Genomic DNA, 13,963 nt, shown 5'->3' with positions numbered 1-13,963 from the left:
ACACAGTGCATGAATTCACCTGAGCCTATGTTCCAGGGTAATACTTGCATTGTGCACTTATTACTTGGCGAAGGACCGGAGAAGGAAACGGGTTAAACACAACGGGCAAAAAGAGTTGGCTTGAGGCCACAGAGAGCTCATACCTGACAGCAGCTAAGCGCACCTTGACACTAGACTCAGACAAGCCAGTCACAATTCGGTCCATCATATTTTCAGTCTCAATGATCTGGAGAAAGAGGTTAATGCTGCATAAATAACAACACGCAGGTGACAGAACATAGCTGCTTGTAAATACAAGTAGGTTAAGGTCCATTACAAGTTTCAAGTGGGTTTGAGCAAAGGGGTTTTTGTCATTGTTTTTTTTTTTTGACCTCTCAATCAATCTCCTGCAGGGGGGAGGAGGGGAGAGGCAACTCATCAGAAAGGCAGGACCAACCCAGGCACAACAATCCAGGCTGAGTTTGACAGATGGAAGAGGACAGCTAAGTTGATTTTTTTTTTAAGACATTTAAACCGGTATGAGAAGGCAGAGGTACTGAATAAACAATTGTGAATGGGGTTGGCAGGAGGTTATAAATAAACTTCCACTAGGGAGGGTTCAACCAGGGAAAATCTAGAAAGATCCACCAACCTCAGTCCTCAGGAAGTTAAGATCTGGGGGTTCATGAAGGGGCACCCCCATGGCTACGTTCTTACCAAGTGGACTAGAACGAAGTTAAACATTCTCAACGGTTCCCCTTCTACCCCTTCCCTTTCAGTGATGGCACCCAGGCCACCCAAAACTAGCAGGCTCCAGAGTCAAAGGTCAGATCAAGGAGTGTGCTTTGATAGGTTCCAAACACTTGGTGGCCTCTGCAGGTGTCTACTGACCATTTCTTCTTTTCCCTCTGACTTAGGAAGGCTTGTTATGAATGCTAAGTTTTAAAACCATGTCTCTTTTTTCATTTATTTTTCAGATAGGGTTTGTTTTTTTTTTTTTTTTTACTGAGATCTGCCTCTACACGGATTACTGAGATTACAAGCATGCACCACCATGCCTCGCCTCAAGACTTTGTATCATTTTGTTCTTTGTCTCCCCTCTCTATACGCCTCCCTTCCCTCCCAACAGGGTGCCTGGGTGTATTGAGTTCCTCTTTACATACATGGAGAGTCGCTAGCGAGTTTGGCAAAGGGCCTACTGAAGACAGGACCATCTAGGGTGTGGGAAGGGCCGCGGTGGGGTCCTCCTTTCCTGTGTGTGTTCCTTCATTTTCTTGACTCAGTCTTTCATTCTTCAAGTGCTTATTCAGAATCAGCTGTGCACAGGCCGTGTTGTAGGTGCGAGTCGTACAGTCAATGAGCAAAACGGCAAAGCCCCTGCCCTCCTGGAGCTTACATTCTAGGACCCGCAACGTACGCTAGGCTGGAAGGAGGCTTCAAATGGAAGAGAGAGTTGCCTCAAAGGCTGTCAGTCAGATGCTGAGAGGAGCAAAGGGGAAAGTGCTTTCCTTGCACATTGCAATGCGTTCATTTTTATCAACAGGAAAAGCATCCTGGTTCCTTTATTAAATGCTTACTTTTTGTTTGTTTGCTTTGCTGGTCCTAGGGGCTTGAACTCAGGACCTGTGCACTTTATCAAGGCTGGCACTCTACCACTTGACCCATACCTCCACTTCCAGCTTTTTGTTGGTTAACAGAGATAAGAATCTCATGGACTTTCCTGCTTTGAACTCAGATCTCAACCCAAGTAGCTGGGACTATAGGTGTGAGCCACCAGTGCCAGGCTCTTACATTTTAATTCATACTACTGCCAGTTTTCTTCAACTTATACTTTGTGACAAGTTCCACTTGTTCCTTGGAATGAGTAAAAGAGAACTGTTTTTCAGTTGATGCTGCAGATGACAATCTAATGGATGATCGCTAGGCATTGATCAAGTATTGGTCAGCATAATAGTAATACTTTCTTACAAAAAAAGAACTGGCCTCAAAAACTACAGGACTGTTTGCTATGGCAATACCTGAACTTGACCCTAACATGTGGTCAGGATTATTATTAGAAACTACACCTGCTATGGCAGAGAGGAGCGCTGACGTTCACTGGGCAGTGTGGTCAGTGCAGTTACTGCTAATCTGCTCATTTCCTGCCACAATCCTACGAGAATCCAGGTCAGTTATTACAGGCAATCTGAGTTCTTCTGAAGTTAACACACAGGCTACAACTGCTGCTGGGCTCAGTGACACCCTTGCCCCCTTCTCCCCCCCATCTTCTCTTGGGCTTCTTCTCCCTCTTCAGGTCACAAGAACAACTTGGCAGTACCGCCCTCCTGGGCTTGTGTGTGACCAAGACCCCTCTCAGGAAGTTAAGAAATGTCCATACAGGCCACAGAGGCTGATTACGGATGCAAGGCTGGGAATTACATGGGATACAGAAAAGTCCAGGCCCATTTAAGTTAATATCCCTCTGTATGACTGCTCGGTTTTCATTTCCACACTTATTCATAGAAATGAGTTTATCTTGAGCGTTTCTTAGGAACAGCTGATTTGTTTTAATGAGACTATACCAACAATGTTCCAAAGCAAGGATGGTCTTTGGTCTAGAGGTCTAGAGAGGTCTGGTCTAGAGAGACAGCCCAACTGCAAGCCTTGAGAATAATCTGTTAGAAGCCAGGCATGGTGGCACATGCCTGTAGTTCCAGATACTTAGAAGGCTAAGGCAAGGGGATCGCTCAAGTCCATGTGCTCAGGGTTAGTTTGGACAACTGAGATCCCCTTCTCAAAAATCAAGAACAAGACAATAAACAAATAAATGAATTTAAAAGTCTAAAGAAAAAGAAGTCTCTTATAGTGCTGAAATAGAGACTTCCAGGGCAAGGTTAGCTCTTTCACATGGTGTGTATTTTCTCCGCTCTTGGTTTTTCTATTTATTCCTTCTCCTTTCCCTTCCTAGCCACAAGAGGGCACTTTAGCTTCTCTAGTAATAATTTGGTTCCCATTTTCTGCATCTTAAAAATGATACCAAGTGAACATTTCATTTTTTTTTTTTTTTTTTTTTTACTGAAACAAAAAAAAATCCTTCGTTACTTGGGGAGGAGGAGAAGAGACAGGAAAATCTACAGTGGTTAAAATTTCTTTCAGAGATCATTAACTAAAATTCCATTTTGACAAGCATACATTAAAAAAAAGGAAACACTATAAGAAACTACACACAAAAAGGAATATAATCAAAGTTTATAAGGCATAAGTATAAAGGTGAACTATTGCATGGATAAAATTAAAAGCGATCCAAATGATTATCTTAACAAAAGATAAAAACTAAAGGCATTCAAAGGAAAATTAATCACTTCTTATACAGAGAAAATAAGGATTTTCCACTTCTAAGCACAGACTTCAAGTAACTTTTAACACAAAGTGATGTTTCTCCCATTGTAAGTTCTCTCACTGGTAGGTACTTGGAACGATAAATGATTCAAATAATTTCCCAGAAATTAAAAATTTTCCTAAAAGCACAACAGAATGCCCAGCATGTAAGAACATCACAGTGTCTTGACCACACACAAACTATCATCAATAAGGATAACTTAGTCTTTATTTGCCATCTTTCAACAGCAATGATCAATAGTGAACCTTACCAGGCAACTGTACATATTAGGAACACAAATGTTAATAAGACTGCCCATTAGACGGTTCGGTTGCAAGTATTTCTGCAACATGATACCACAAATTAAGCCATGAGTTCCAAAACAATAGTTTATTGACAAAGAGTACAAAGAGGTACAAGTGTGCATCCTGTTCCCCCCGTTCTGATTTGTCTCTCTTCCTCCCTTCCAGTTCATACCACACCTGGCCTTACAGCAGCAAGAGCAGGTGAAAGGCCACTCCTGTCTCTGGAGGGCCTTCGTAACCACCAGGACCCAAGCCAACGTGCATGTAAGGGATACACTCCAGCACAGGCTCAGTTATGACTGAGTTCCTTCTCCCGTACCACACACCTCAAGTGAACGGGCAGAGCAGGGGCCACAACCTCCTATCAGCTTTAGAAATACAGGCAATAGTGCATGCCTAGCGTCTCTGCCTCCAAGTAACGGTTTGTAAGTGAAACCTTTTAGAGGTGTCAAACATCATTTTTAGCAGTAATGTGGTAATGCTCCCTAAAAAGGGAAAAAGAAACAAAAGAAACTTGCTAGCTGCACTAGGCTGAGGCGCAGGGAGAACACTCGCAGGTTAGCTGTGCTTTTCTGCACTGATGCGTCTGACCTTATTGCTATTCTCCCATGACTTCAAAGATGGTTTACCTCCAACTGATTTCAACAAACAACGTTGTTCTACATGCCCCTTTCCAATGGGCATGAGGAACTTCTTTGAATGATGTGAGGTACAAACACCGTGTGGCTATTGGTTTTGCTTTTGTTGTTGCTGTTGTTTTTGGTCGGTGGTGCGGCTTCAACCCTAGGCCTGGGTACTTTCCCTCAGTTCTTCAGCTCAAGGCGAGCACTCTACTACTGAGCCACACAGCACTACTTCCGGTTTTCTGGTGGTTCATTGGAGGTAAAAGTCTCATGGACTTTCCTGCCCAGGTTGGCTTTGAACTGTGATCCTCAGATCTCAGCCTCCTGAGTAGCTAGGATTACAGGCGTGAGCCACCGGTGCCCGCTGTGTGGCTATTGTTAAAAAAAAAACCAAAACACTGGGGTAGAGATGGGGAGAGTCAGGAAACAGTGGTGTCAGCAGATACTGTCACCTGCTATGTGGCTTTGCTCCCTGGAGATTATGACGGGCTTGAGCAGCCTGAAAGGACATGTTTTGAGAGGTAACCTCCAGCAACTTTTGGCTTGTGGAAGGAGCCAGGCAGAACGTTATCACTACTCTACTTCCTGCCTAGTTCTTTTCTCATAAAGAAAGAATTACGAGTTTAGTGTTGGACTAGCCTGGTGGCACAAGGATCCTACATCAGTGACACATTTGCGGAGAACTGGAAAATTCAGATGACCACTCACTAAACATAAAACCATCATTCCACAAAGATTTTATTCACAGTCAACTTGCACAGTAGCAAAAAAAACCAAAAACAACCCCCCCAAACAAAACAAAAAAAGAAACCCCAAACATAAAAACTAAGCCACATATCAGAGAACAATATACAATAAGAGATTTGAACTTCTCCATGGCATTGGAAGGAAGTTTCCATAAATAACATTTACAATTCTAAGTGTTAGATCTTTTCAAAGTGTCTGAAGCTTCACAGTGCTAGAAGTGATTCTTATCAGAACACATGCAAGAATGTGCAACACAATAATCCATATTAATGACACACACACACACACACTCACACACACGCACACACAAAAGCAGGCCGGTTATTTGTCATTCCAGCATGGCCATGAAACTCTAGGCTCTCACAACAAACGCCCGCCCCCCGCCCACCCTCCAGATCCAGGTCCCACTCCTTCTTCACTTATGCCTTTGTCACTGCTTTATTCTAGTCACAGTCGCTGTTAGTGCTCTCCGGGGCTCTCAGGGGGGCGCCACGCCCTGCCTGCCGGCTGTCAGGACTGGGGGACGCCCTTCTCCCACACTCACCTTCTTCCGGATGTCCTCGTCGTTGGCGCCCAGGGAGGCGTAGAGCTTGAAGGCCGCCTGGCGGAGCTCGTGAGCGTGCTTTAGGTCGTGATCCAGCTACAGGAGAGAAAAGAACATTCAGTCCAACTCTGCCTGCGACTAGCATTCTCAATCAAAATGACCGACCAACTATGGAACGACGACGAACGTGTGGATGGTGATCAGTTAGCTCTGGGTTCTATCACACATGCCTGAGGCCACGCGTGGCTGCATCCGCGGGATGCGCCCTGGTAGCCAGCATCTCACAGGGAACCCCCAAACTGACACTAGAATAAGAGAACGCCCTTCTAAATGTCTGCCCCGCAAATCTCCATGTTCCCAGGGGCAGTTCTAGGAACAGGGATGCTTGCTCCTCACACCACATGAAATGCTCTCCGGCAACAGAAAAGGAGGTACGCGTGGGCTTCACGAGTGCTAACGGCCAATGCCGAAGTGGGTGCTGGCGATCAGATTTTTAGAGGACTTTCCAAACGGGGAGAGAAATGTTGGCCTGATTTCAGCAAATTTTTAAAAAGTTTTAGAAACAGAAACTCTTTGTGAAAACTTACAAAACAATACACCACAATATGGGCTGGGAAGGTGGCTCAGTGGTAGAGTGCTTGCCTAGCATGCATGAAACCCTGGGTTCCATTCCTTAGTACCATATAAACACAAAAGGCTGGAACTGGTGCTGGCTCAAGCGGTAGAGTGCTAGCCTTGAGCCAAAAAAGAAGCTCGGGGACAGTGCCCAGGCCCTGAGTTCAAGCCCCAGGACTGGTAAAAAAAAAAAAAAAGAAGAAAAAAAATATATAGATTTACATATAGATAGATAGATCACAATACATTATACATTAGCTATAGTTACTATTACAGTTATCTGAGATTTATGTCCAAGCTGCTTTTGTGTTGAGAACATTATTAAAATGATCAGCTGATATGAGCTATTAGATGCTATTTAAACACATGGATGGCCAAACTTGACAGTCCTTCCAAACACCTGCTACTTCAACAAACTACCACAGAAGGGATGTCCAAGCACACTCTCAGAATAGTTTATTTATTGGTCAATTGTGGGGCTTGAACTCTGGGCCTGGGCGCTTGGTCCCCCAGCTCTTCAGCTCAAGGCAAGCACTCTACCAATTGAGCCACTGTGCCACTTCCAGCTTTTCTGTTTATGTGGTGCTGAGCAATCGAACCTAGGGCCTTATGCATGCAAGGCGAACACTCTACCACTAAGCCAACTTCCCAGCCCTCTCAATATACTTTTAATCACAACGAGCCAGTCATCATACAAAGTATAATGCTGATATGAATAATTTAAAATGGGGCTGAGTTCAGGGTTTGGGCACTGTCACTGAGGTATTTTGCTCAAGGCTAGTGCTCTACCATTTGAGCCACAGATCTATTCCAGCTTTTGGGGAGTTTAATGGGAGTTAAGGTTCTCAGACTTTCCTGCCTAGACTGGCAGATCTCAGATCTCAGCCTCCTGATGACAAGCGTGAGCGTGTGGCTAGGAGTACACTCTTTCCAAAGGAGTTACCTTAGGAAAGTCCTGGTAAACTCCAATGGTTTAGGTGCTGTTTAAACCATTTTGAGACACTCATTTCAAACTCCTGAGAGACTAACTGGCATACTGGCTCAAAACAACAACAAAAACATTGTCAGTGATATAACGTTATCAACCAAGAGTTTTGAATTAACTGTCACTGATTAAAATGTGTTAAATCCAGTGAGTACTTATCATGTAGCGTAACAAAAACTCCATAAACTATCAAATAGAAAATAAAAACGAATTTGAAGTAGTTATGGAGACAATTTTGGGGGTGGAGGTGGGGGGAACTGGTCATGGGGCTTAAACTCAGGGGCCCTCCCTGGGCTCGTATGCTTAAGGCTAGCACTCTATCACTTTAAGCCACAGCACCACTTCTGGTTTTCTGGCAGTTAACTGAAGGTAAGAGTCTCACAGATTTTCCTTTCGTCGGCTTTGAACTGTGGTCCTCAGATCTCAGCCTCCTGAGTAGCTAAGATTACAGGTGTCACCCATCAGCACCCAAAACCTTTAAGACAATTCTTAAAGGTTATTCCAAAAATGTCTTCTGATGGATTATGAAAGGAGCCTTGCAATATACCAATAGGTCCTTTTATTTTTTGTAAATTCTAAAGGATCTGCCTTTAAAGTCTTAACTACATTCTAGCAGCAACATGAAGTCATTTGGCAGTACTGGGGACTGAACTTAGGGCAGGAAGAAACCTCTGGATAATCTGCCACCAAAATTAAAGATGACAAAACAAAACCAACTTTTTTTTAAAAGCATGTTACTGTAAAGGAAATGAAAGGGAAAGACTCCGTTCACAGCAGAGATCATCTATCCTCCGCCAAACAGCCTGCACATGAAGACACATCAGATGTTCTTGGTCTGGAGGGGTCAGCCAATAGGGTGCAATAGGAAGCCTCAGTCAGCACTCGGTTGCATATCCATGCACACTGTAAACAAATAGCCTGAGGGAAGCAGACTAGTCCACTGGTTCAGGATAGTGCAGCCCTTATCCCAGGAAAGAAGACCTTGAGGAAGAGCAGACCTGTAACTTGAAGACAGGGCGGTGGACATGACTAATGCCAATGCTGCTAAAGGTTATTTCAGGCCCTTACTGAGACAGAGAAAGGACATAGGTGAATCGTGTATTTTCAGCACTGCAGGCCTGCTGGGTGAGGTGTTTTCAAATTCATACCATGGAGAGGTCATGACAGCAATTACACTGGGACCAAAGGAAATTCCAAAACAGCAGTGGCTACTCATTAGGAGGCAGTACCCTCTCTGCGATGACCTTCTTAAGCACTGTTTCTAACAGAATCTCCCACTCTTACAGAAACGGACAGAGGGGCTGGGAAGATGGCTCAGTGGTAGAGCGCTTGCCTTGCATGCCTGAGGCTCTGGGTTCGATTCCTCAGTACCATATAAGCAAAAAGAGAAAAAAAGCCGAAAGTGGCACTGTGGCTCAAGTGGTAGAGCGCTAGCCTTGAGCTGAAGAGCTGAGGGACAGCGCCCAGGCCCAGAGTTCAGGCCCCACGACCAGACCAAAAAAAAAAAAAACAGAAACGGACAGAGCAGAACTGGCTGAGAAGCAACAAATCAGAGGAATACCTTTCAATTCTAGACAACTTCTATTTCAGAACAAGCTGGTGTGACTGGGTCCTTCACAGTCCAAGCTAGAGGTCAAATGGCGCTTTCGTCATTCACCTCTGGCAGGCCTAAAGCACTGTGTGAGCAGAGAGAGGGAAGGTGGGAAGGGGTGGCAGGAAAGACGGAGGGTGGAGGGTAAGACGAGGCCACTCAGTTCACAGTACAAAAGATCACCCTTGACCAAAAGGCAGAGAATGAAGCCGCAGAGCTGATTCTGGGACATCGTCGGAGTCTGTACGCAGTGGAGACTCTGCTATTTCAGAGCCTTATTTGCAGGCTAGGAATACAAGTTTCCTTGTCCTGTTAATGTGCTTCCTAAAAACTTTCCTGACAGGAAATGGCAAAAACCACAAAGCAGTATCATCTCTGTGAACAAGGCTAAAAAGACCTCTTTATTCAAAAGGCTAGCCGGGCACCGGTGGCTCACGCCTGTCATCCTAGCTACATATGAGGCTAAGATCTGAGGATCACAGTTCGAAGCCAGCCGGAGCAAAGGCAATCCATGAGCCTCTAATCTCCAATTAATCATAAAAAAAGACGAAAGTGATGTTGTGGCTCAAGTGGTAGAATGCTAGCCTTTAGATGAAGAGCTCACTGACAGTGCCCAGGCCCAGAGTTCAAGCCCCCGGATCGGCAAAAAAAAAAAAAAAAAAAAAAAAAGTGGGGGGGAGTGAGGGTGGGTTTGAGCTATAACTAGAAACTGTTAAAAAGTGAGAGCAGTATGGAAAAGTAGAATCCCCCGTCGTGGCTGCTGAACAGGAAAGAGAACACACCCGTTTAATGTCGGTGATGGCACTCACGGAGCTGGGGTACTTGAAGTAGTCGGCCAGCATGGCAATGAGGTGGTCAGTTATGCTGGCGATCCTCTGCAGTTCTACGTCGGGCTCAATCAGATAGGCCAGTGTCTCCGCTCCCTCCACCCTCTCCTCCAGTAGTCTTTCCTTACTGCACATTCGAACCAAACAAGGCAATGTCTGAAATACAGGCAGAGAGCAATGATTGGCTTTTGAGGAAAGGCAAAAGTTTGATCAAGAGCATGTAGAAACTTCACTGACTCAATGGATATTACTGAGAGTTATGTAACATCAAGTATTTCCTCTATTGGCTTTCAGAGAATAAAAGGTTCTCTTCAATGCAAAAACAAACAAAATGCAGTGTATAGGTTAATCGCTGGTGTGTGCTGGTACAGGGAAACTGTTTCTACAAGGTATATTAACAGAAACTCTGCTTACAAGTGAGCAGAGCCAGGCACCAGTGGCTCACACCTGTCATCCTAGCTACTCAGGAAGCTGAGATCTGAGGATCATGGTTCAAAGCCAGCTAGCAGGAAGGAAAATCCAGTAAAATCTGTGAGACTTTTTTGCCGGTCATGGGGCTTGATTGACCTCTGGGCCTGGGCACTGTCCCTTAGCTCTTCAGCTCAAGGTGAGTGCTCTACCACTTGAGCCACAGCACCATTTCAGGCTTTTTCTGTGGTGCTGAGGAATCGAACCGAGGGCCTCAAGCATGTGAGGCAAGCACTCGACCACTGAGCCACCTTCCCAGCCCTGATTTCATGGGTTTAGAGTGAATGAATTAATTAGCTTACCTTCAGTACAATGCAGCTGTCATCAGTCCGAATTGCTCCAGCTCTGCACATGTAAGTTAAACTGGAATAAAATGACAGAGTAAGTCTTTACTTCAGGTTTAAAACTTTTCTTTTAGAAAAATGTTTTGTCTTTTAAGACTTTGTGAAAATAACAAGTAGTGTCATTTATTTGGAGGGAAAAGTTTTCGGCTTTGCCATTCCCTCATCTGAGGTTCGGTCAGCTCAGTAATAAAACTAGAAAAGATTCAAAAACAGTATGCCAGAGATGTACATTAAATATTATAAATATAAATATATACAGTACATGTATATTTTTATATTTTATGTAAATTTAAACACATACATTATCAGTAGTGGGGCTTGAACTCAGGGCTTGGGCATTGTACCTGAGCTTTTCTGCTCAAGGCTAGCATTCTACCATGTTTAGCCACAGTGCCACTTCTGTGTTGGGAGTGGTTAAGCCTCTCATGAACTTTCCTGCCTGGTCTGGCTTTGAACCATGATCCTGATATCAGACCCCTGCATAGCTAGGATTACAGGCATGAGCCACCAGTGCAAGCACAAATACATATGTATATTTAATATCTACAAAATTGGGCTAGACCTGGTAATGCATGCTTGTAATCTAAGATACTCAAGAGGCAGGATTCCCAATTTTGGGCTAGCTCAGGCTACACAGTGTTACCCTATCTTAAAAACAAACAGCCTAACAAACACATATATTTTGAAGCTAGGTGCTAAGCATGTGTTGACTTACTTTTTTTAGGGGAAGTAATTTTCTCTGTATGTTTTGTCATTGAATTTTCTATCATAAAAGGGAAGAAATGTTAAAAATAAAATATGAGATTAACAAAGCGTCTCAGTTTAAGTGGGATATTCTAACTCCAGCAGCAGAAGACAATCACAGAAGAGAAGGCTTGCATTTGATTAAACACAGTGATCCATCAGAAATTAGCTATTTGAACATTACCAGTCACAGCTTTAGAGATAAGTCAATGAACTGGTTCTCACTTTTCTTTCTTTTTCTTTTTCTTTTTTTGTCGGCTGTGGGGCCTAAACTCTGGGTGTGGGTGCTGTCCCAAGCACTCTACTTGAGCTACAGCGCCACTTCCAGTTTTTTCTGCTTATGTGGTGCTAAGGAATCAAACTCATGGCCTCATGCATGCAAGGCAAGTACTCTACTACTGAACCACTTTCCCAAGCCCCATATTTTTATTTTTGAAAATAAATTTACTTCTGAGTAAAAAATAAAAATAATTTGTAGAAAGATGAGTACTTCATAAATTCAAATTAGTGTCACTTTTGTGTTCAAGTCCTTAGTAATGTGGGAGGAGGGGGAAGGATGGCTAACACATCCCATGTTTGGGTTTTATAAAAAGCTAGAAACAATTCTATCATCTGTATTTGTCTTGTGTTGCTTATATTATCATACAGCTTGTTATTATCATTTTAGCTACTGACAGGAAAACTTTACCTTGCTAATAATGAAGTGCTCATTTTGAGGTTGAGACAGAAACAGGAAACAGAAACATAATACAAATAACTGATCCAGAAGGCACCTGTGGTTCAGACCAGCCCCCGTTCTCTTGAATATAAAACTCAATAGTTGAGTTAGCAGAGCGCTGTACCACAGGCGCTAGAGGTTCGTATGTCAGAATGGGTGCACATGTGTGTACATCTCAACTCCAGTTCCTAGATCTCTGGATTTTCCTGGCTTAGTGCTGAAAGAGGACACTGATTCTACATGATCTAATTCTGCATTCATGTGAACTGAGAGACGAGGAAGGAGAGTAGCTGAGGCTATAATAAGGTATTTTCTGCCGTCTCAGCTATAAAGAGACTTCCTATACAGCACAGTACTGGTAATAAAGGAGTTCACAATGCCCTCACAGATGTGGGGGACGGGGTGGGGGGGCCACTGACAAAGGAGGCCGTTCCGCCATGCGGCTCTGACAGTTACCATTTGGCAGACGTGAGCTGCATTTCGATGGGCTTATCCCTCTGCAACATCTTCACAAAGATCTGCGGCAACAACTCTCCATCAACCAACACTGGAAATGACACAAACAGCAGCAATGAGGGCAACTCTCGAAATGCACAAAGTGGGTGAAGTAAATCATGAAGGGGCCATGGAAAGTTCCAGCCTACCGTTTACCAGAGTCATCGATACCTGGGGGTTTTCAAAAGCTAACACGGAGAAGCATTTCAGTGCTTGCATTCGAACCTGTAAAGAACAATTGGACAAACAGAAGGTAGGCTAACTTTAATTCTTCCAATATGACTTTGAAGAAATAATTACTTAATTCTGCTTAAAATACTGAGGATGGGCTGAGGGCACAGCGCCAGGCTAGAGTGTTTGCCTTGTGTGTTTGAGGGTCTGGGTTCAATTGCTAACACTGGGGGGAAAAAATGAAGTAAACTGAACGAAGGCTTGGGGAATCACAGTATCCCCCGTGTATTTGAAGAGCGGAATAAGAGCCAAAATTAATGTTGAAGTATAAAACACTATCATATAAAATACGTTTCTTAGATTTTTACATATTTTTTTCTTTAGATTTTTAAATATCTTAATAGGCTTAATAGTAAGTGGCAAGCTCTCTCAAGTGGATGCTTCTATTTCTTCTAAACCCAAATCAGAAATGTGAAGGGAGGCAAATTAAAAGAAGAAAAAAAAAAAGTTCTCTTTCCAATGTACTGGGTGGAGAAGGGAAAAGCACACAGGGCGAGAGAGTGCTCCTACAGCTGTGAAAACGCTATGGTCTGGGCTGCTGCCAGGGCCCAGTCTCTTGACTCACATGAAAGTACAAGGTGCCCAAGGGCCATGCTGTTTCCACCAAACCACCTCAGCCTGCAGGCACCCGGCGGAGGAGGGGAGGGACCTGGGCATGAAGAAGACCCGCCCCTCACCTGACCAGTGCCCTGCAGCACTAGCAGGTGCCCAGAGGGGGAAGCAGACTCTGCTAATGCAATGTGACTAGGGCGCAAACCTTCCCATGAGCTCCACCTTCCCAGCCTCTGAGTCTTAGGATGTGTGGCGGGATGGAGGAGGAGCCCAGAAAAGCAGAGGAGAGGGGAGCTCAGCAACTGCTCCCTGCTGTGCAAGTACTGCCAGGTTCTGGGTCACTACATGTGACCTTCCCTGCCAGCAGCTCCATTCCAGCTGGCTCCTCCCCATTCCTACCGCGGGGAGCCCTGGGAGTCACAAGGAGGAAGGCTGAGGTGGACAGGCCCTACGAGACAGAGAGCTAAGCCACAGAAACTGAACTGGGTTCAAGGTGAGTAAGAAACAAACCTGGCTTCCTCTCTGTTCTGCCACATGGGCTTCTAACAGGATAGAATTTGCTACCACGGACTAGATGGGCAACACTGAGCGGCCGGTGTTAAGTCAATGCCAGACAGTAAGTTGTGGGGCTGCAGAGAAGCCAGGAAAAAAAAAGAAAGAAAGAAGGAAATGTGCAGGCCGGGTGCTGGTGGCTCATGCCTGTAATCCTAGTCAGGACGCTGAGATCTGAGGACTGCGGTTGAAAGCCAGGCCTGGCAGGAAAGTCTGTGAGACTCTTATCTCCAACGAACCACCAGAAAAGCACAAGTGGTGCTGTGGCTCAAAGTGATAGAGTGC

General features: G+C 44.5%; 1 protein-coding gene across 4 annotated transcripts in view; it reads right to left on the bottom strand.

The window, feature by feature from the left end:
- Positions 1-13,963, bottom strand: part of Armc8 (armadillo repeat containing 8) — a 50,378-nt gene that overhangs the window by 13,156 nt on the left and 23,259 nt on the right. For 3 of the 4 annotated variants that reach the window (XM_070005481.1, XM_070005483.1, XM_070005484.1), the window contains 6 exons: positions 12,493-12,568; positions 12,305-12,395; positions 10,345-10,405; positions 9,530-9,730; positions 5,557-5,652; positions 144-226 (listed from right to left, as the gene is read on the bottom strand). In XM_070005481.1, coding sequence (XP_069861582.1) covers positions 144-226; positions 5,557-5,652; positions 9,530-9,730; positions 10,345-10,405; positions 12,305-12,395; positions 12,493-12,568 — 608 coding nt within the window. The remainder of the gene's footprint in view (positions 1-143; positions 227-5,556; positions 5,653-9,529; positions 9,731-10,344; positions 10,406-12,304; positions 12,396-12,492; positions 12,569-13,963) is intronic. The other variant, XM_070005482.1, reaches the window with a different exon arrangement.

Source organism: Dipodomys merriami, unplaced genomic scaffold, assembly GCF_024711535.1.
Source record: "Dipodomys merriami isolate MVZ:Mamm:240054 unplaced genomic scaffold, mDipMer1.0.p SCAF_68, whole genome shotgun sequence".
NCBI classification, from domain to species: domain Eukaryota; kingdom Metazoa; phylum Chordata; class Mammalia; order Rodentia; family Heteromyidae; genus Dipodomys; species Dipodomys merriami.
The sequence above is the reverse complement of the archived record's forward strand: the minus strand, read 5'-3'. Positions and strand labels throughout refer to the sequence as shown.